Source organism: Musca domestica, unplaced genomic scaffold (assembly GCF_030504385.1).
Source record: "Musca domestica strain aabys unplaced genomic scaffold, Musca_domestica.polishedcontigs.V.1.1 19, whole genome shotgun sequence".
NCBI classification, from domain to species: Eukaryota; Metazoa; Arthropoda; class Insecta; order Diptera; family Muscidae; genus Musca; species Musca domestica.
Window position 1 is genome coordinate 330,167 of NW_026712245.1, and position 23,970 is coordinate 354,136.

The following is a 23,970-nucleotide window of genomic DNA, read 5'->3' on the forward strand; positions in this document are numbered from 1 at the left end:
CTCATTTGTAAATCTTTTTGTATTTGTTGTTTTTGTATGTGTGTTTGTCTGCGGTGTGGAGATGGATGACTGTTGGATGTACGAAATTTCATAATCAAATGTAATAAAGAAAAAACTGTTAAATTAGTACTCTCTCTCTCTATCCCTCTCTTGAATAAAATGGCAACACAATGAGGCAAGTCACCTTATCAATACTTATTCGACTACAGGAAGAAAAAAAACAACCAAAACATATCTAAAAGCATAAGAAATTATCATACTACTACAAAGCCAGTGTTTGAGCCACAATCTCTCCCTTCCTGAGCATCTCTATCTTTCACTCTCTGCTGCTCCATGTCTCGGACTCTTGCTTGCTCTCTGTTTATATTTGTTTCCTTTTCAATAAACACATTGGTGGATAAAAATATCCATCTCTATTGATGATTATTGTGCATATAGTTAGTGTAACATAACATACGTATACTTAATGTAAGTACAACGTATGTGACGTTACATGATGATATTTTCTCATTTGGCGGTGGTGGTGATGATGATGATGATGAGACAGGCGGCATGCTAATCATGGGATTTGATTATTGGAAATGAAATAATAATGGTGTTGTTGTTGTTAGATTTATGCCACACACCGTCACGCTTGCTCCTCCACTAGCTAGATAGATAGCTAGCCAAGAAGCCATCGAGCAGCAGCATAACATTTTTGTGTGTTTTTGTTTTTCTACGATTACCATTATTGTCTTTGACTTGTGTGTATTTGTTGTTGTTGTGCTGCTATTGCTCCTCTTTTTGGAAATTGAACACCACTCTCAATTGTACATACACACAACCATATAGGAGGTTACAATGACAGTTCTTGTACGTATGTACGTACATACAATAAGTACGTACCACAATGCTACATGTGCCTGTTTCGCTCGCTCACTCATACCCATGACTGGCTAAACGGCAATAATGGCAACAACAACAACAGCAGCAGCACCATAAACTACTACCATACAACAAAGAAAGAATTGACGACGACAACGACGTTTATCTCTCTTGTGCACAACGCGCTGTGCTCATTATTTGTTTGAGCGCCGCGCTGTAAAGTTGTGAAAAATTTCAATTCATTAAAACACGGCTACGACGCTTGGCTTGTGTGACGGACGGTCGGTGTTGTGTGTGAACAAGAAGAAGAAGACTATAACGCGACGGCAAAGAAAAAGGCTATACGGACGCGACGCATACAAATGGATAACAGCAAACACGGCTACTAAAGTAACAACAAAAAACAAGGAATACTAATAAAATCAAATCGAAGAAATATGGAATAATAGCAAGCAACAACAATATTCACCAGCCAGCAACATTAAAAGACAAAGAATATTTTTTTTTTTGAGGAGAAGAAGAAGATAAAGAAAAAGTTGTAGAACCAGTAGGCATATCCCTACTAGCCAGCCAGCCAGCTAAATGCTGCTGCTGCTTTGCTACACATCTAAGCCCAAAAAGGAAGCAACTTAACCAACATTTATGCTGCTTCTTCTTCTTCTTTAATGTCGTCCCAAAAGAAGAATTTCACACGGGGAGAGAGTGCAAAGTGAAAAAAAGTACAAAAAAAAAACAAGAAGCAGCATAACATTCTTTGAACTCTTCTAAAACGAAAGCAATCATCTCTAGTCGCCTGACGCGCATCGTTGTCATTGTGTGTGTTTTGTGTTGCGTGTGTGTGAGAGGTTTTGTTTTAATTTCTTCGTCTTTCAATTAAAAAAAATGCAAATAATTTCAATAATAAAGAAAATTAATTAAATATGCAAAAATAATAATAAAAAAGAATGTGAAACTAAAAAGCAATACAAATGCAACAACAACAACAAGGGAAAAGAGAATAAAATTAATAAAACAACCAATCAAACAGCCAGCAGTCGGTCGGCGGTCTGAGAAAAAAAAAACCAACTACGTTTAAGCGCACCTGTGATGTCTTATATTTTAAATTGTTGTTAGTACAAAAAGAATACAAAAGAACAACAAGAGAAGAAAAATTATATTTAAATATAATTTATAAGAAAAAAAATTCAACGAGCCTCCCTCTTTGAAGCCTATCGGTCTATGCAAATGTTCTATCAAGTGTGACAAAAAAAAAAAATAATTAAGCCAACGCCGCTGCCGCCAATGTACAAAAAAGTTCAACAAACATGGAAATAATTAAACCAATGGATTTTAGCAGTTTCACTGCGTTCTGTGAGCACTTGAACAAGCTATCCTCGAATTCAACGACAAATCTAACGCAAACATCCAGTACAACAACAACAATGGCGGTGACAGCCACCACCATGCCATCAACTCCATCATCTTCACCTTCGACAGGAATACTGGCAGCAACAACAACGCCATCACCGACGCCGCCATTGTCATCATCATCGCCGCCACCACCACCAACATCATTATCATCATCGTCATACACAGCAGCGACCAATAACCATAATAATGAAACTCCAACGCCTCAGATAAATGGCACAATTTATTTAGAGGTAACAAACATAAAAAATGAAGACTGGAAAACGAATATGACAAATCCCAATAATTAAGAAAAAATCTCAATTTGATTAAAACAATTAGGGGGACATAACTTGATGTCTTTTTCTTTTTGGGTTTTATGCTTAATAATCAATAGCTCACACAATTTATTAATTGTTTGCCGTTCTTCTCCCTCTTTGTTTTACTTGTTTGGCTCATTACATGTGTTGTGTGTTTAATTTCAATTTATAATTTTTTTTCATCTACTACTTCATCTTCTCTTGTACACTTCTTTTTTTTGTTGTTTGTTTTATTTATTGTTTTTATAACCTATACTCTTCTTCATCTCAACGAACTCTAATCGAATTGCTCTTGCTCTCTTGAAAGTTCTTTCTCTTTCTATCACATCACCATATGACAACAGAGAGCGAGCACTCTTGTGTGTTTGTGTGTTTTTTCTCATTTATTTGATAAGGCGCAAGCAGCGACGCCAACTTCGACGTTATTTTGAGCCGCTTGCATTTGAATTTTTCACTGTCTTTACACGGTGCAATTTTTAGCTGGCATTTTTATCAATTCTCTTTTAAAATTTCTGCGTAAATCTTCGCGCCTTTACACGGTGGCATTTTACGATAATAGTGCTTGGCATTTTTTCAGACATTTTATTTTATTCAGCATTTCGTATAGAGCTAATTGTTTGTAAAGAAGTGATTTAAAATTAAATGTGTGAATCTAAAGAAGAAATGGTGGAAAAAGTTATTGAGGTGTTAAATATTGCATTATTAACTTTTATTTTAACTTTCTTTTTTTACTTTTTAATACTTCCAATTAATTTTCATATAATTAACTATACAATTCAATCACTAAAAACATCACATCACAATAAAAGAAACCCATCAAAAATTTCAATAAAGAAACGATATGAAATGTCAAAATCAAAAAAAAATTGGAAGAAGCAAAAAGAGAAATGCAAAGAAAATGGCATGTAACCCTGTGCGGTGGCTCATCGTGCCATTTTTTCTTCTATCCTTGTCTCTCTACACCTTTTACCAACAAAAAAAATGGCATGGTTAAAAAATGTCACCGTGTAAAGGCAGTGTTTGTTTTGTTTAAATGTCGTTTTGCGACGGCTGCCGACGACAAGAACAACAACAACAACAACAAATGTGTTTTATGTTTATTACAATTGTGTAAATTATTTGAAATAATTTGTTATTATGCTTTCCTTTTGGGTGAAATGACGGTTGTTTTCTCGTTTCACTCTCTCTCTCTCTCTCACTGATTGTAACAATGCATCAGTGTGGCCAACTAGTTGGGGGTGAATAAACGCACATTTTTTCGAGAAATGGTGAAATCAATTATATTTCACTAAAGATTAAATCTATATTTTATCAATTTCGAGTATTGCAATTATAAATATATGTTTTAATATACCAATATGCAATCTAGAGTATTCTTATCAAAAAATGAAAATGAAAATTGCCAAAAATGATGATTTGTTGGAACACTCTGTGACATTATTTTAGAAAAAAGTTGGCCCAAAAATCGAAAAATACCGCATTAGGTTCTTTAATTATTTTTTAGAATAGGGGTAAAACCTAAAATCGGGATGTACCTTTATATAATTTTTAAAAGAACCTGAATTAGAGTAAAACTGTTGAATGTGAATATGGTATTGCATTAGTCATCACCGACTAATTTGAATACCTAATCAATAAATAAATTAAATAAATTTCCTTATATTGGAACAAATATAATATATTTGACTATGAGCTCAAAGTAACCTCGACAAATAGACTTACGGACACGATTTCTTAAGAGCAGTAGGAGTTTTTGTTTTTCAAAAAAAAGCTTAAATTTCCGAAAAATTACTGAAATTCTAAATTAAATTGAATTTAAAGTCCGTTAGATTTTTTCATGCCAAAGTTGACTGCGATTGCGCCTCAAATGGTCCGATTGGCATACTATTTCCAACCTTTCGGTCAGTACCTCACGAAAAATGCTTCAATTTTGCCTTCCATTGCGTTAATCGAAGCGAGCTAGACTTTATAGACATGGACTTCAACCTAGACCTAAAAAAATGGTCTCGAGTCAAATCGTACGATATAAGCGACCAGTTGATCATTCTTGTTTGAGAAATAAAATGTTCACCGAACTCGTCTCCTCAATAAGTCTGTTACGCGTGCTGTGAGGCATGTGGCACCCTGTTCAAACCACTTGTCATGCAAGTCAAGCTCTTGAATTTTGACCAAAAAAGTTGGATGTTATCTCACGGTAGTGCGCTCACCATTCTTTGAAGTACGGTGCAACGATGCGACCAATCCTTAAACCGCACCAACCGGTACCTTTTTCTGGATATATTGGGAGCTTTTGCAATGCTTCTGATTGATCTTCACTTTTAAATCCAAACAATTCTGCCTATTTACGTATCTATTGAACCAAAAAAAAAAAAGAGTGGAAATGAACTTTTGTAACATTACACACATTTTGATATGAGAGTCTATGATTCACAAGCATTGTTCGTTTGTAAGACGATTTATAGATGACTTATCGACGATTTTCTTTGTAGCATAAATCTTGCTTTTTCAAGAGAGCGTTCGGTGAATGTAAAGTGTAAATAAGTAAATAATGGGACGAAATTGGAATAAGCCTATACTCTTTTGTCCATTAAAAAATATATTCTGCATTCTAACCTAAACATTAATGTATTTATTAGTGTTCGAGTTTCAAGTTAAAATCTCCGCTGTGAAAAAATTAAAAACATTTTCTAACGTGAAAAATACAATATTTCAAAACTAATGTATGGTTAAATCACAATCATTTGCCTAGTAAACTTTTTCAAATAGTGAAGAATTTAAAGATCAATTTTGTTGAATATTTTCTCCGTGTCAAATATACTGATTTTTTTTATTTTGCTTTCTAAAGAAATCATATTTTGTCTCAAAATATCAATATTGCCTTGATATTTAGTATAAATAGAAAATCTCCACGAATCATCAAAAAAACGCCAAATTGACATCACTGCACAGCAAATCCACCATTGCGCTCTTTAATATTTTAAATATCTCACATAATCTTTATCCTTTTTTTCTTCTTCATTATTGTTATTATTATTCCACTGAGTATGCCAGTATATGAAAAAGAGAGAGAGAGAGAGAGAGCAAAGAATTTGTTGCTGTTTTTCGGTTCTACGAAAAATATCATCTCAGTTTTCTTTATTTTGTTTTTGTATTGTAATTATTGTGTGTGCGCCGCCTAGGAAAAAAGGACACTGACTTATACAAGAAAACACCGCACTTTATCTTGCCGCCTTTTTCGTTTACGTTTTCCTGTGTGCCTGTGTGTGCATGTGCACTTTTTTGGTCGTAATTATAAATCATTGTGTCCCTCTTGGTTGACGTGATGAATTTTAACCCATTGAGGAGAGGTGAAAGAAAACGCCAAATATTTGAGTTCAATGGAAAAATGTTGTTTAAAATTATTATAATGAAATTTGACGAGATTTTCTCATTTTGCACTTTTTTATTATTTTAATTAAATACTTTATTATGAGCAACGTGAAGTTTCTCTGTTTCTTGTGTTTTCTTTTATTTGTCATATTTTTACATAAGGGAAATTCCCAGTTATTCTATTTGATTTACACCTATTTGGAATTGCAATTTTTCATAATCCCTTAATGGGTTAATTACTTATATTTGTCGAATCTACTACTCATTTGCCTATATCCCTTTGAAATAGACCGTTGTATATCCCTCTTCTTTTTTTCTGCATTGGATGGATCTCTAGGTATCTGTGTGAATGATTGTGTTTGGATTATTTATAAATGTAAATGGGTACAAAAGTGTGTATATGTATGTTGCTCCTATATCTATCAAGACGAATTTCAAAGTATGGCTGGGCTGGTTGAGTGATTTGGAGTATGTGTGTTATTGCAATAGAGTTGCCATATATATGAGTACTTGATTGGAAAATTAAAACAATGATCAACATTTTTTTTTTTAATAAAATATTTCAACTTCTATATCCTAATTAAAAAAAGATGTTTTTTTTTTTTTCAATAAAAAATTTTTTTTTCAAAAAAAAATTTAGATATAGCTCCCTCTATACATTCAACTGATTTCGGGTTAATTGTGCACCAAATGGCCAATATCAGTCCAAAAGTCCTGAATTTTGGTACATCCGACCGAATTCAGTCTAGAAGCAAGTATATCAAATTTGGAAAAAATCGGTTCGGATACAGCTATAGCTCCGATATATATGTTTCATCCGATTTGGCGTTTAAGTCCCTCACATGCGTAATATGCATTCGACAACAATGATCTTTGGAACCAGATATCAGATACAGCTCTCAAATAGGTGTATCAAATTTTGTAAAGATTGGTTCAGATTTGTATATAGTTCCGATATATATCTTCAACTGATTTCAGGTTAATTGTGAACCAAATGGCCAACATCAGCCCAAATTACCTGAAATTTGGTACATCCGACCGAATTCAGTCTAGAATAAAGTACATTAATTTTTTTTGGAAATCGGTTTAGATATAGCTATAGCTCCTATATATATGCTTCATCCGATTTGGGGTTTTAAGTCTCCCTCACATGCGTAATATGCACTCCACAAGAATTATATGTGGTACCGGACATCAGATAATGCTCGAAAATACCTCTTTTAATATTTATCGAGATCGGTTTAGATTATGATATAGCTCCCATATATATCTTCAACCGATTTCAGGTTAATTGTGCACCAAATGGCCAATATAAGTACAAATGACCTGAATTTTTATACATGACACCGAATTTACTCTGGAAGCAAGTACTTAAAAATTTGGTGAAAATCGATTCAGATATAGTTATAGCTCCCATATAAATGTTTCATCCGATTTGGCGTTTAAGTCCCTCAAATGCGTAATATGCATTCGACAACAATGATATTTGGTACCAGATCTTATAGAGCTCGGAAATATCTCTGCCATATTTTATCAAGATCGGCTCAGATGGGCATATAGCTCCCATACTTATCTTCAACCGATTTCTGAATTTTGGTACTTCCGACCGAATTCAGTCGGAAATACCTTTGCCAAATTTTATCGAGAACGGCTAAGGTTTGGATATAACTCCCATATATGTATATCCTTAATCCGATTTCAGGTTTATTGTACAAATAATGGCGATTATCAGCCCAAATGGAGTGAATTTCGAGACGTACGTTTCTTCGAAGTGATATTATGTACTCTATAGTAATGTTATTTGGTATAAAAGATTAAAGCGTGTCCGTAAAATGAAGTGAAAATCGATTCAGAATGGGTTATGTCTCCCATATATATTTGTTCCCTCTGAAACCAATCTGTTGTATCTGCTCTAAAGCCAAATGTTGAGAGGTGGTGCGATCTACTTCAAATAAATTATTTTGTTACGGGAGCTCTACTAAATGTGCATAGTGGTGTAGGTAGGTTTCCTTACTGGTTTATTTATCTAAAACTATTATGACTGTTACTCCATTATATGATTTGTCATTTAGTCTTGCCTTTTATTGTAGTTATTTTTATCTATTAATTCTTCAAGAATAACACTTGGCAACCCTATACCTGTTTCACAAGCCAGCCTTATACGAAAATTTATTATAACCAAATGTGGCACCCGCCACAGCAGCAGCAACACATTTTTCTTCTAACAAATAATGAAGTTTTTGTTTTACATTTATTCCTTATTTGGTCGATGGTATGGTTGGTGGTGGTAGTTGCCTCCCTGTCTCCCACTTCCTCCTATCGTTCAATAAATATAACTTGTCGTTTTTTGTTTAGTTTTATTCTCAAGCAATCTCTTCCTCTCCCTCCCTTCCTTTTCTCTTTTCTTTCGTTTAATGTAAGCTCCATTTGTTTTTGTCATGTTGAAATGTCCTCGTTCATAGTCGTCGTTGTCCTCCTCCTCCTCCAATTTATTTGGTTCCTTTTTTCTGTTTTGAGTCCTCTTTGGGTAAGCCGAAGCAGCAGCGTCACAAAAGTTTTTAGTATTTTGTAAATAAATGTGTGTATTGCTTCCTCCCTTGCTCGTTTTTGTTTTTTTTTTTTTTTTGTTTTGATGTCTACGTACCTCGTGTGTGTGTGTGTGTTTACATACGACGGCCGACCACAACGAATGTGAATGAGTTGTGTTGATGAGGAGCAACACACACACACACACCGAGAGTAGAGTATTTTGTGTCGTCGTTTCGTTTTGTTGTTTCCTGTGTGGATAAATGTGAAGTGGTAGGCCGTGTGTTCAATGTGTGGAGAGGGGAGGAGGGTGTATGTTTGATGTGTATTTTTATGGTTGAGGTTCAATACTTTTTCTCATTTCGTCTAGAGATTGTTGTACGAAAACCGTGCAATTGGTGGTATAACATTTGCACACAGAGAGGAGATCTACATAAATTTATTTGTCCATATGTATACATAATCATCATTAGCATTGCGCCTCAGTATGTCGTCAACATTATCGGTTGAATTTTTGTCTGCTGCTACTGCTGATTCTCGGCTTGTGTTTAGCTCTTTTGTTGTTGTTGCTTTATTGCAATAAACCTTTGTGTGTTTTTGTTGTAATACCTTGTTGAGGAACAACCAAAGATTTTCGAAAAATTCAACGTGTGGCAAACACACTCCTTTTTGGCTCCCCTCTCTCACTCTTTCTCACTGCCTTCCTTTTTTTGTGTGTCTCCAACAAATAATCAACCACTCTCTTTCCTTACCAAAGAAAAAAAAGGAATTTTGTATTTCATTTAAAATACTCGGAGGAGATATCATTTGCTGCCGTTTGTGTTCCAATGCTGCTTCTGCTGGTGTTTGTTTTATTGTGTATTTTTGGGTGAATGTGGCGGGGCTTATAAAGGTTGATGAGAGAGCGAGAGATATTGCAAATGAGATGGTGGTGTGGGGGATGAGAAAATTGTAATGTTGATGATTATGATGTTGCTGGATAAAATTAGGGGTGCAAAAATGGATTTTACTTTTTATATTTATTATTTCCTTTTTTTTTTCTTCTTACTTATGTACCTACCTATTTTCGTTATCTCTACTCTTTGTTGGCGTTTAATGTTCATCATTTATTATTTCTGTTGTTGTTGTTGGTAGGCCATCACTCAGTCAAACCAAAATGTCCTTTCTCTTGCAAAACAAAAAAAGAAGCAAAACGACAGATGTAAGCTAAAAATCAACCAAGGAGAAAAAGAAGAAGGATGCATATTCCGTTTTGGTGGAATTCGCTGATGGGGTTTTTTGTTTTTGGCACAATTGCTTTTCTTTGTAAAAAAGGAAATAATAAAAAAATAACACTGGCTATCTAGCTAAGATGTGTATAGCAAGGATAGGTTAATGTCGTAGGTATCTCCTTGGGTTTTAAGGTGGAATTTTTTTTTTTAACATTTGCGTGTTTTTTTATTGAGTACCTATCTATTTCTTGGGGGAAATGACAATTTCAATTTTTGAGGGTGACGTTATAGCACACACACAGCCACATATTGGCAAACTGGCAAATGTTTTTAATGTAAACTGCAATGGTTTGTTTGTTGTAAGGACCTTTTCCCCTTCTCATAATTTGTCAAAAAAAAAAAAAAAAAAACATTTTTTTGACTCGTATCATATATTTTTACTAATCCAGTATTGAAAAGTTCCTGTGTTGGTGTGGTGTGTGTGTGTGTGTCACATACATTTCCCCCTTTTTGTGTGTGACGACTACCAATTTTTTTTAGTTTGATTTATCTCTTTCTTTTTGTTGTGTGTGTGTGTTTTATATATATTGTGAATAGGGGGTTAAAAATTAGAACATTTTCAAGCACCCTCCATGTGCAAAATAAATGCACACGTGTATGTATTTTCTGTTTTATTTTTTTTTTCATTTATTAACACATGTACATGCATGGGGGTTTATTAATTGAATATGATGTGTTGTGCTGCATTATTTTATATTTGAGGTTAGGTACACATTTGTAATTTGAGACTGGCTGGGTAATTATTTTTTTTAATGATTTTTTTTATTTATGATTCAAATTTGGAAGAACTTGGGAGAATATATAAAAATAGTGAATTATTGTTTATTATTAATATTAATTTTTTTGTCTCAGTACCTGTTACTTCTTATAGTATTTTTTAGATGCTCACAAGAATTTCTAATCCAAAATGAAATGCTTCGTAGTATATTCAAAATTAATTTAAATATACTAGATGTATAGAATAAACAAAATACAAGCTTAATTATAGTAAGGTATACTATATACTTTAAAACTCCTTAAAGTATGCTACAAAATACAAAATATAAGGTAGACACGTTAAAATTGACTCTAAAAAATTTGTCTTACGACTGTCTATTGAAATGAAGATATAATAAAACATTATCTCATTTTGGCAAAAAAAGGTTATATGTATATTGGAGTTAGCCCCCACTTGCCGGTTTTTATACCCTCCACCATAGTATGGTGAGTATATTACATTTTAGACCCCACAAAGTATATATATTGTTGATCAGCATAAAATTCTATGTCGATTTAGCTATGTCCGTATCTGTATATATAGGTCCACGTTTTAGTATAGACCCCATATAATGGTAACTCCCTAGTACTAGTATTTTGGTAATCTAAGCGACATTATTCACCGAAAATGTTTCAAATTTAGTATTTGAAGTTCGTAATGGATGCTGCAGACTGTGACAGAAATTGTCTGTGCAGGTCCACGTTTTCGTATAGACCCCATATAACGGTACTTCCCGATATTCGGTATTCTGATGATAATAGCTACATTATTCACCGGAATTGTCTCAAATTTTGTATTTGAAGTTCGTAATGGATACTACAGCCTAAAACAAAAAATTGTCTGTGAAGGTCGAAGTCTTCGTATAGACCCCATATAACGGTACCTTACGATATTTGATAGTTTTATGATTTTAGCGATATTATTCACCGGAATTGTTTCAAATTTGGTATCTGAAGTTAGTAAGGGATATCTAAGACTGAAAATTGTCTGTGCAGGTCCACGTCTTTCTTTAGCGCCCATATAATGGTACCTTGTTTGATCGGTATTTTGAGGGTATTAGCGGCATTATTACCCAGAACTGTTTAAAATTTCGTATATAAAGTTCGGAATCGTTACTACAGCCTATGACTGATGCAGCACCACGTCTTTGTATAGCTTCCATATAAAGGTTTTCATTAGAGGTGGTATTTTTCGTCGGATTATTGTTTTTTTTTCTTTTTAATTTTCAAGTTTCTTCCGAATGGTGTTCGATATATTTTAGCTGTTTTTTACTTGTTATTATTTTGAAATTGTCAACCACTAAATCAGCTGTATACCACAATTTGGGCTATCATTGGGTAGAACATCTTTTTGCAAAAATTGCTCAATTTTTGTAGACAATTCTTCTTTAAAATTTCTATAAATTTTTATATTTTTCAAAATTTAACATTTTGAAGAGTAAGTAAAAAAGATGATAACCTCATTTCAAATAGGCATATCCAATTCTCGTTTTTTGATACTCTCAGCCATATTTCCATATGTGTTTTATTTGATACAGCTAAAATGTCCCTCGGCGTTAAGATACACAATTTTATCCGGATTAACCACATTATCCAAATTTATTGCTTTAAATCCGGCGAGGAATCTCTATATACTAGCGGAGATGATTATTAGTATTGCGGTAAATTTCGAAGTCGCATACGTTTCCGCAAAGGTGTTCTTTACACTTTGCATTAGCCTCTTTGGACCACATGCGTCACAGTTTATTTGGAGTCGATTTTGCGATTATTCTCGAAGGAGATATCCGATTTCGTCCAAACTTTAATACATAGCAATTTTATGGAACATAGATCGAGTTCAGAAACGGTCATTAGTTCATTATTTTAAATAAAATGATGTACTTCATAGAAACGGGCAAATCAAATGACTTAGTTCAAACATTGCAAATCCCTATATTGGTGTCAGTGCTCGGTCAGGGGAGAGAATAGTCAATATGGGATAGCTTTTTCCTCCCCCTTAAAGGATCACTATTATAACTTTTATAAAATGTGAATGATGAGTCCAATTGTATTCAAATTTCGTATACTCCAGTATTTCACTTTAATTTAGACCCCCAGCGAAAGAAAGTGTGAAGAGTAATGTAAATAATTCACCTTACAAATGACTAACATGATTTGTAAACTAGCCACGACATAATTTATTTTGAAGAAATTCACACTTTTTTTATTAAATTCCTTAATGTATTCCATTATGTCATTGTAGAATTAAGAAGGTAAAGTCATGCAATCATATGTTTAAATTTTTTCAAAATTATTAATTTGACAACATCTCATTGTCAAAATTTATATTTACAAATCCATTGTATACACACACAAAAACAGAGATGGAAACCAGTTTCCTTTGCAGCGAAATTACAGAAAGTTAAATTACAGAAAATGCAGAGATGGATATGCTTATTTGAAATGACTCTACCTTCCTAATTTTACCATGCTTAATGTTTTATGAAGAGCGTTTGTCCTGTTCCGCATTTGAATATTTGTGTCTTGTTTGCATTTAAAAAAATAAGTTGATACTTAATTTACATTTGACACGTGTAAACGAAATGCGTTGGGGTGAAACGCTAAAATGTCAAATTTAATTAAGAAAAAGAAATATTCAAATCACTTTTTTAATAAAAATAATATTCAAAAATATTCTACGTAAACTGATTTTTTGAAAAGTAAACCAGATGAAATGACTTCTTATTTACTCTTATATTCCTTCCCGAAATATTTTTTTTGTTTTTTTTAGCTTTTATACGAGTTGAAGTGAGGTGCTCTCCTATATAAAAGTTTATAAAATAATAATTTCATTAAATTGTGCCTTGTATAGACCTTTTTAAATCAAACGTGGAATAGTTGGCTTTTCTTTCATAAAATATTTCCTAAATTATTTGAAAGAAATAAAGTCAACTATTGTCTATTCATTCCATCCTTATATCATCCGGCAACCTTGACACTTCTACACACACACCCACCTACCAACATCCTTAATTACATAGTGGAAATAAGTGCTTGATAAAAGCGAATATTATGACCTAAATCAAAAATGACATTATTACAGCAATTGCCCCACTCTTTTCTCATCGTAGAAAAATAGGACAATTCCTTCAAGTATCTCTCTTTCTGCTTGGCCAACTACCATCTGGCCTGACTACAAACACCCATCTGCCCACTGTATAAACAAAATAAATAATTGCCCCACAATTATACAAATGTTGTGACAAATTATTGATTTTTATTTCTTTTTTTTTTGCTAAGCAAATGTGTTTAGAATATTGTTTGTTTATTTACGAGAATAACAACAACAAGAGCAAAAAACACATTTTGTTAAAAAAATGACTATTGATTTTGTGCTGCATGTGTGTGTGGTTGTGGGTGGTGACCTTAGTAATTTTTATTGAAGGATATGCAATTTAGATTGATTATAATTCAGAATTCCACGTGTGAATTTCAAACACACACACACAGAATATATGAATAATAAAGAAAAGTGTGATTTTTTTGGCAGATAGAAGAAGGGTTTATGTAAAACTGACATATGCCTATGTGTCTCAAAATCATTCTTTATACGAACATCATCTTCATTGTTTTGATTTTTTTCTTCTTATTTTGTATTGTTTTCGTCAAATTAAACCAAACCTATACAAATTTTTCTGTTTCAAAAATTTCCGCTTACTTATCTCCCAAAAAATGTATTCTCTCTTTCTTGCAGAAAATGGAACGTCAGGGCAAAATGGAAATGGTTGCCAAAGAGCGTGAAATGCAACGCTTGCAGTGCATTCCAAAGAAATGGAATCGCCGTGAGGAGTATGAATTTTTACGTGTCCTTACCGGCTATGGTATTGATTTTCTACCACCCACCGCTCTGGCGCCGGGAACCACCAACACCCCCACAAGTCTCATGCCCGATTGGACCAAATTCAAACAGATGGCCCATTTGGAGCGAAAGAGTGATGAAACAATGAGTGATTATTACAAGGTATTCATAACAATGTGTAAACGTCAAGCGGGCGTTAAGCTAAACGACAATGAGAAGGGTCTAGAGGGCATAATCGAAGATATAAGTGAAGATCATGCCAAATTAATATTGGATCGTTTGGAGTTACTTTCGAAGTTGAGAGAAATCGCCAAACATCCACAATTGGAAGAACGTCTCAAATTGTGTATGGTTAATGCCGATACCCCCGATTGGTGGGAACCCGGAAAACATGACAAAGAATTGATGGCTGCAGTTCTCAAACATGGCCTATATCGTTCGGAGACTTTCATTTTCAATGATCACACATTTTCTTTTGCCGATTCGGAAAAACGTTTCATTCGTGAATTGGAGGCTCAAATCCAGCGTTCCATTAAACTGGAGGCCATGAATGCCGAAAAATTGTCCGTCAAGGATGAAATAATTGATCTGGATGATGAGTTGCTCACAAAGAGTAGCCTCATTAAAAAGGAAAACTATTCGCCCGTAAAGAGTGAAGTTAAAAGCGAGCCCAAGGATATTAAAACGGAAGATGTTGTGGTGGAGGAGTGCAAAAAAGAGAATTCCGCCAGTGATGAAAATAAATCGGAAAAATCCCATGACTTGTCAGTGAAAAAGGCAGAGGAGGAAATCGAATGTCAAGACTTGACAAAAGACGATGATGATGACGATGATTTGCCTTTGGCTTTGGAAAAAACCAAAGATAAAGTCAAGGAGGACGAAAAGAAGGATAGCAGTAGCTCGGCCACAGAGGCGGAAAAGGAAACACCAAAGAAGGAAGCTCAAGATGAAGCTGCTGAGGCCATGGATGCTGCTGAAGAACAAGATTTGTCCACATCTAAAAAGGATGCTAAAGAATCTTTGGAAGAGAAATCCAAGGAAGAAACGGAAGAAAAGTCTTTGGATGAAAAGGACAAAGAGGAAACACCATCATCCAAAACGGAGGGAGATAAGGAAGAATCACCAGAAAAGAAAGAAGATGAGGAAAAAGAATCGAGTTCAGAAAACAAGGAACAAGACTCCAAATTGGATTCCTCACTAAAAGAAAAGGAAACCAAGGATGAAGCAGAGAAATCATCCGAAAAGAAAGAAAAATCAGCGGAAAGTGCAAAGACGGCATCTACACAAGAGGATGAAATCTTGGATTTGGCCTCCGCCACAAGCGGTTCCAATGATCCCGATGATGAGGAAGTTATGAAGGAGAAAGAAAAGGCCGTGGAAGAGGAATGCAATAAACAAGCGGCCGAATTGAAGGCTCGTTTCCCCGACCTGGAAGTCATACAACCAGGTGCCGCCAAGCAAAAGCTGGAGAAACCAAAACTGGAAATGTGCATGATACGTTGGTTCAAAGATTTTGCCTTGGAGCGACGCATCTGTCACATTGTCACCTGTGTTGAAACAGGCAAATGGCCCGTGGACAAAAGCTACTCAGCATTGGCTGGTTGTAAGGATATGGATCTGAAGATTGCCTTACACGATGCCATACCCCATTTGAGTGTGGGCATAGAAAAACGTTCTACCACACCAGATGTTATTACCATTACCACTGACCAAGGGGTTACCAAACATTTGCCCACATCACAAGTGCAACAACAGGTTGCCACAGCTGCTGCGGCGGCGGCAGCAGCAACACCAGTGGTGGCACCACCCCCACCCGTACCACCAACCCAGGTTCCGGTGCCAATACCCATGACACCACCGGTGGTTACATCCAATACCATAACAGCACCGAAAATGTCATCAACACCCACAGCCTCAAGTATATCCTCGGCAGCTGCGGCCGCAGCAGCAGCCGCTGGTCTTTCTGGTCTAGATGCCAATACCCTAAATGCTGCCATGGCAGCAGCTGTTGCTGCAGCCGGTGGAAATGCCAGTGCATTAAGTGCTCTCCTGCCGGGAATGTCATTGACAGCCTTGTCTGGTCTCACCATACCCAATTCCAGTGTTGGTAATTCGGGATCAGCATCCACAGCGAACACCACCAGCACAACAAATTCGGGCAAGAAACGTAAACGTCACATTGCCATCGATGTGGAAACCGAGAGAGCCAAGCTGCATGCCTTATTAAATAGTTCTCAGTCGTGTAAGTATCCTAGATTTCCATGCGAAAACCTAAAAAGATGTAGTTTTTAATGAAATTTTTGATTTGTTTCAGTAGCTGCTAAAGACTGGGAAACCGAAATAGCAAATATGGCGGCTGCTGCATCGGGAGCTGGGACCACGATTGGTTCTTCAAGGCGTTCATCTTCTGCTGCCTCGCCGGCCTCTAATTCTTCATTGGCCTCCGCCTTGCAACCACCGCCGGCCCATCAACATGCTCCCTTGAGTCGTCAAACATCAGGACAATTCAATAAACCTGCCGTACCACCACTCAAGACTCCGCCACCATCTTCGATGGGCGGTGCCATGGATTTGTCATCGAGGTAGGATAGCAAAAAATGCAAACAATTGTCGACATATAATTTATTCGGGTTTTTAAATTTTAATTACAGCTTGCCCAAAATGAACATGGCTGATATCATGAAATCCGCCTCAGCTGGAGCAATTGATTTGAGTGAAGTACAAGATTTTTCAATGGGTTCCAAGAAATCTTCATCGAACTCACAATCCTCGGCATCAAGCATTCATGCAGCCCTGAGTTCTGCATTCCCCTCAATGGCCAGCAAAGGTGGTGGCAAATTAGATGATACCCTCAATAAGCTGATGAAAAAGAACAATTGTGTAAGTATTGGACAACTTGCCATCCAAAACAATTTTATCTCATCCTATCTTACTTTACAGACCATTGAAGAACCCGTTGTGGGCAAGGAAAAGAAACGCAAGAAATTGGATGAAATTGTTTTGGGTCTATCTGCGGCAAAGGAACAAAAGACTTTCCCCGACCCATCACTGCCCTCATCGAAGAAACCTCAAATACCACCCAGCGTATCGGTGACACCGGCCAATGCCGCCTCTGCCATGTCTTCGCAACAGCAACAAAATCAAAAACCATTTACAATCACTGTTACGACAGTGCCCGGAAGTGAGTTTGAGTCTCTGAGCTTTACATTTAACTTGAGATTGATGTGACCAAATGGGGGGAGATTTTCGATTCACCTGCAACACTCCCCTCCCGCTTGAATAATTGTAATTAACATGTCTATTTTCTTTTCATTTTCTCTTCAAATTCCATTATCTAGAGGGAAAAGGCAGTTCTCAATCCTCTGGAGGCCAATCATCTTCGGGAGGTTCATCTAGTTCCGGACTATCGGCTCTACAAAATATGGCTGGCATGGGTAGTCTTTCGGCCAAGGATAGTTTGAATGCCTTATTGGCCCAGACCATGGCCACAGATCCGCAAACCTTCATCAAACAACAGCAGAAAATGATGCAATGCCTACCAGCTGCTCAGCGTAAATTGTATGAATCGATGTTGGCTGAAATGGAGCAGACCATGAAAATGAAGTAAGTTTCTCATTTAGGTCATTGGTGGGAATTTTTTACTAAATCTCTTATTTTCTCCCGTTTTTACAGCGCCAAATACGGTGGTCCAATGGAAACAAAGGTAGACAAATGGCTGACAGACATGGGTGCACCCTCCATGGATTATACAGGTGGCAGTGGTAGCAGTAATCCCTCGACCTCATCCAGCGGCCGAAGATCGAATCGTCAATCTTCAACGCCATCCCAGCAATCTCTATCTGCTTCACAAATGTCATCTTCCAAATCATCTGCCTCCCAGTCACACAGTCAATCCTCAAGTGTTCAACAACACCAGCAACAACAATCAATGGGTGGCCCGCCACCTGGTTTGACCGGCGATGAGCCAGTTCCTGTGATCAATAAACAAACCGGCAAACGTTTGTCGGGCAACAAAGCCCCACAATTAAAGAGATTGATGCAATGGTAAGTTTCAAAACCATTCAATATCGCCATCGTCCTTTTTACAATTTCCATATCCCATTTTTCTGTTTTCAGGCTAACGGAAAATCCCAACTATGAAGTGGATCCCAAATGGTTAGAGCAAATGCAAAATCCCATGTCTGCACCCTCACCTAAACCAATGGAGTCCAGTTATTCGACATCAAGCAAGAGCCACACTGGCCGACCATCCTCAACATCGAGCAATGCTTCTTCCAACAGTCATTCCAATAGCCAACAACAATCCCAATCGACGCCCACATCGAGCTCATCCAAAAAGTCCTCAAGGCAAAGTGCCATGGACCAGGCGAATGCTGCTGCCATGCAACAATTTGGATCGTTGGCTGGCTTGAATCCTAATCTCTTGGCCAGTTTGCCAGGTTTGGGTTCCTTTGATCCCAAAAATCCATTGGCTGCTTTTGATCCCAAAAACCCCTTGCTCTCCATGCCTTTTGCTGGTATGCCAGGTATGGGTAACATACCGGGCTTGGGTAATCTCAACAACATGAATTTGTTTGCCAGTCTGGCTGGCATGGGTGGTTTGGGAAATTTGGCTAGCATGGATGCTCAATCATTGGCCACTTTGATGGCCGCAGCTGGACCTGCACTGAGTGGCTTAGGAGGTATGCCAGGTTCCTCATCGTCGTCAAGCGGCGGCGGTGGTGGTTCTTCAAGTAAGAATTCTGGACAAGGATCAGGCTCTTCAAATTCGAATAAGAAACCCACAAAAGCTGAGTTGTTGCAGCAAAATGCCGCCGCAGCAGCTGTGGCTGCAGCTGCCTTAGGAGCCTCGGCTTTATCTACTGGCAATTCCGGTTCTGGATCGAACTCGAAAAATTCCGGACCAAGTGCTTCACAACTCGCTGCAGGTTTTCCATTCCTTTTCGGCAATCCATCTCTGCTGTATCCGCCCATGGGTATGAGTGGTTTAAATCCATACTCGTTGGGGTCTGCGGGATTGGGTTCATCGGGCTTGGGTGCTGCCTACGATCAATTGGCACAACAATATCTTATGAATGGAGCCTCTTCAGCCGGCTCCACTTCCACCACCCAAACCAAGGCTCATCAATCGCAGTCCTCGAAATCCTCCAATTCCAGATCATCTTCGTCGTCTTCTAATGCTGCATCATCGGCGGCCCAAGCTGCAAATCTTATGAATGCCATGGCTGCCAGTATGGCAGGGTCTTCAAATACCGGATCCAATAGCTCGCAGAGTAGTTCTCGTGGTCGCCAATCATCGGCCAGCAGAGCTGCAGCGCAAGCATCCGCTGAAATGGCTCAGTTGTCTAATCTCCTTATGCCACCCGCTGATGCCCAGCTATTGGAACAATTCTCACGTATGGCTAATATGGATTTGGCTCAAGCCACACGTCTAATGAATTCTCTGGGTATGCCACCCATTTCGGGAGCCAGCACATCATCCTCATCCACCGTAAGTGATAAACGGTCGTCCTCGTCCAGTTCTTCGGCCAATGCTGCAGCTGTAGCTGCCCAGCAGGCCGCCAAGGAACAACAGAAACTAATGGAGGCCTTGGCTCGAGGTCAATTGCCCACGGATTTGGCAACGCTGCAGGCCTTGTCACAGGGAAAACTTCCACCCTCCATGACAGGTGGCGGTGGTTCTTCGGGTTCCTCATCCAATGCAAATTCATCTTCCAACAATTCATCTTCGAGTAAGAGTGCGAAATCAGCTGCTGCCGCGGCAGCCGCTGCTGCTGCAGCTTCTCTGCCACAAATACCTGGCATGCCTGCTGACTTTAGTCAGGCATTCCTGGCTGAAATGGCAGCCCAGGCTATGGCTGCTGCTGGAGGTCCATTACCCCTAACCGGTCCCGGTTCCTTGGCCAGTTTAACGGGCAGTTTGGCCGGTCTGACGGGAGGTTCATCCACACAATCAACATCATCTTCAGCGACTTCGTCGTCCTCATCAAAGAGACAAAGGGAACACGATGCACTTTCCAAAGATGCCTTCCAGAAACAAATGGACTACTATACCAAAACATTGGGCCTAGGCTCAGGTATATCACTCATACCTACATCGGCGTCATCATCTGGACCTTCGTATGGTGATGATCACCACACGACCACCAAGTCAAAGAGGCAAAGAACTGAGACATCAACGTCATCACTGAAGGACGATTTGAATGCCGCCGCTGCTTTGGCTGCTGCAGGTTTTCCAATGAATTTGGGTGGCGGAATGACGAGCATAGAAAAGAGTATACGTGGCGGAAGTAGTAGTGGTATGGGAGGTGGCGGATCGGGCGGTGGTTCCTCTTCGGCATCGTCGGGATCCTCAGCTCAGCCAGAGGCAGATAAGGTCACACTAACACCTCTGAATTCGGCTGGTATTGCGGCCAATTTACCTTCACAGACCACCATTACCATTGCCCCACCAATTAGTTCCGGAGCCAGCTCCAGTAGTGAGCGGTCTGAGCGAAGTGAGTCTAGAATTTCCCTGACCATAACTAATGCAGCTGAGGCTGCCAAAATGCCACCTCCCTACGAAGAAGCCGACGAACTGATAATACAACCAATACTCAAAAAGCCGACACAACAGCAACCAAGTCCATCTGCCAATTCGTCGTCATCGTCGCACAGCAATTCTCAAGCGCCTCCACCACCACCATCCTCTCAAACACCCACCTCCCAGGCCAACTCAGCGGCCAGCTCAATGCATGGCGGCAGTGTGGAAGACTTGACACATGATTCGGCCAACAATAGTGCATCGTCGAATAACGAAGAGACTCGCCGATCTTCGGGTCGGCTAAAACGTCCCAGATCGGGTGCCGATCATTCGCTGATAGCCGAACAACCGCCAGAGAAGAGACGTGAGTTGCGCTCAACGCGTCACACACGTCAATCGTCGTCGGGTAGTGCCGATAATTCGTTGAATCTATCGACGAACAGTGAAACGGACGAAAGGCCGGAATGAGGTTTAAGGCGTTTAAGGAGCAAATCTATAAATAAATAGTAGAGAAGAAGCATGTAAACAACACACACACAAACACAAATAAAAAAAACTGCAACACTCGGAGCTATAGAGCGAATTAAGAGGAGGAGAAAAATAAAAAAAATATTTAATAGCAAGCGAATATTGTAAATGAACATTGCTAAAAAGAAAAGTTCAAATGTGGTTTGAAAGTTTTGAAAAGAGATTCAAAAAAAAGTAAAGCCGAAAGTTGGAAGAAAAATGTGAAATTTTAAATTTTGCAAAACTGGTTTGAAATAGTCGTCGTACAGACTTATAACCACCCGAAGCCAATAAATTTCTTTCCGAAATTTTCAAAACACATTTGAACAGCACATTCGAAAGAGAAGTGGAGCGCGTCAACTGCTGCTTAGTAGCAAATAATTAAACAAAAATGATAAATTATAATAATTAGTGTAGGATATAATATGAAACAGCAAGAAGAAGAGAGTTAGGAGAGTATTTGAAAACTCTCCGCAGCATCAAACACAACAGTAAACTGATTAAAAGTGAGTTTAGTTTTAAATTTAAGCTATAATAAAAAAATTAAATAGTTATTAAACAATTGAGAGCAAAACAGAAAGAAAAAGTTTTAAAATTTTTATGCTAAAATAGAAAAGAAAAGAGAAAACAACAAACAAAAAATCATAAAACAACAAAAAAAAGATTCTTTTTTAATTTTGTAAAATATAAGCTTAATTTTAGTTTTATTTTTTAGTAATTTTATTCATTTTTAAAGGACACACACACAAAAAACCGACTACAAGAAACAAACAAGCAACCTCCCTCTTCCCCCCAAGCCCTTAAATATATTTTAGCAATTTTTTTTAGATACTGGCATAAAAACAAAACAAAAAACTACAAGTAAAGAAGAAACAGTAAATTTTAATTTATCTAAGACAATTTTCAAAATTTTTCTCAATTGATTTTCGTGGTAATTTCAAAATTTATTTCCCCAATATTTTATTCCTTTTTAAAGACTAAACTTTGCAGTTTTCTTTATTGCTGCTGTTTTATAAAAAAAAAAGGAAATGTAAAGTTTAACTCATTGAAAATGTACAAAATATGGGGTTAAAATAATTTTTGAAAAAAAACTCCATTGTTTTTAACTATTGAGTTGGTGGAAAGCTATGCAAAAAATAGAAACCTACAATGCCAATAATAACATTCAATATCAATGGCATGTTGGCAAAACCCATTTTATGCTGCTGTGGTTTTCTCCAATAACATCCTTTCAATATGCCATTGATAAGTGAATGTTATTGTTGCCCTTGTTGGTGGGTTATTGTCAATTGCATGTTTTCTTTTCATCTCAACTTCCCTTCTACATAAAATAAAACAAATTTTACTTATAATAACACTCATATAAATAATATACATATTCTTTTATTTTTTAAATAATAATAATAATAATAAATTGATTATACTATTTCGTATTTATTCGATTTCCACTTGTAAAATTTATCACATCTATATATAAATATAGTTTTTCGTATAAAGTAAACAACCACAACAACAACAAATATAATGTAACTATAATAAACAAAAAAAGAAAAACAAACAAAAAGCTTATTTTCATATATAACAAATGAAATGACAAAAAAAAAACAAAACACAAATTCTTCTTATTTTTTCGAAAACATCCAAGAAAACAAATTCGTACGTTTTTATGAGGGGAAAAAAGGGTATGTACATTTTTTCGCATTAAAAATGACTACGTTGGAGGTGATTTAGATGATTTTACAAATGTGGGGTTATTCTCTGGGGGTTTTTCCACCTGATAACTAGGAGCCGCAAGTACAACTTTTCATTCAATTCCTGCTCGATATCGAATGATATTTTGTGGTTCTGCACAAATTTCTTTTCTCATGAACCAGTTTCAAATAATTTTAGGGGAGGACATGTGCCTTGATCTCATATCGACGACTCGTTTCAAATCGACGTTTCTTGAACTAATGGTCCTTGAAAAATATTTTTAAAAAATCCGCGTTTCTTGAAAAATATTCTTAAAAATCCACGTTTCTTTAACTGATGGTCCTTGAAAAATATTCTTAAAAATCCACGTTTCTTAAACTTATGGTCCTTCAAAGAATTCTTTAAAAAATCCACGTTTCTTAAACTTATGGTCCTTCAAAGAATTCTTTAAAAAAACCACGTTTCTTAAACTTATGGTCCTTCAAAGAATTCTTTAACAAATCCACGTTTCTTAAACTTATGGTCCTTCAAAGAATTCTTTAAAAAATCCACGTTTCTTAAACTTATGGTCCTTCAAAGAATTCTTTAAAAAATCCACGTTTCTTAAACTTATGGTCCTTCAAAGAATTCTTTAAAAAATCCACGTTTCTTAAACTTATGGTCCTTCAAAGAATTCTTTAAAAAATCCACGTTTCTTAAACTTATGGTCCTTCAAAGAATTCTTTAAAAAATCCACGTTTCTTAAACTTATGGTCCTTCAAAGAATTCTTTAAAAAATCCACGTTTCTTAAACTTATGGTCCTTCAAAGAATTCTTTAAAAAATCCACGTTTCTTAAACTTATGGTCCTTCAAAGAATTCTTTAAAAAATCCACGTTTCTTAAACTTATGGTCCTTCAAAGAATTCTTTAAAAAATCC

General features: G+C 36.9%; 1 protein-coding gene across 1 annotated transcript in view; it reads left to right on the forward strand.

The window, feature by feature from the left end:
- LOC109612830 (uncharacterized) overlaps positions 1–22,123 on the forward strand; it is a 68,861-nt gene extending 46,738 nt beyond the window's left edge. Inside the window, 9 exon segments of the mRNA XM_059121115.1 lie at positions 14,226–16,127; positions 16,243–16,272; positions 16,275–16,572; positions 16,648–16,912; positions 16,982–17,210; positions 17,271–17,511; positions 17,669–17,933; positions 18,003–18,374; positions 18,447–22,123. Of these exon segments, the coding sequence (XP_058977098.1) occupies positions 14,226–16,127; positions 16,243–16,272; positions 16,275–16,572; positions 16,648–16,912; positions 16,982–17,210; positions 17,271–17,511; positions 17,669–17,933; positions 18,003–18,374; positions 18,447–21,321 (6,477 nt within the window). The 3' untranslated portion in view covers positions 21,322–22,123.
- The last annotated feature ends 1,847 nt before the right edge of the window (positions 22,124–23,970 follow it).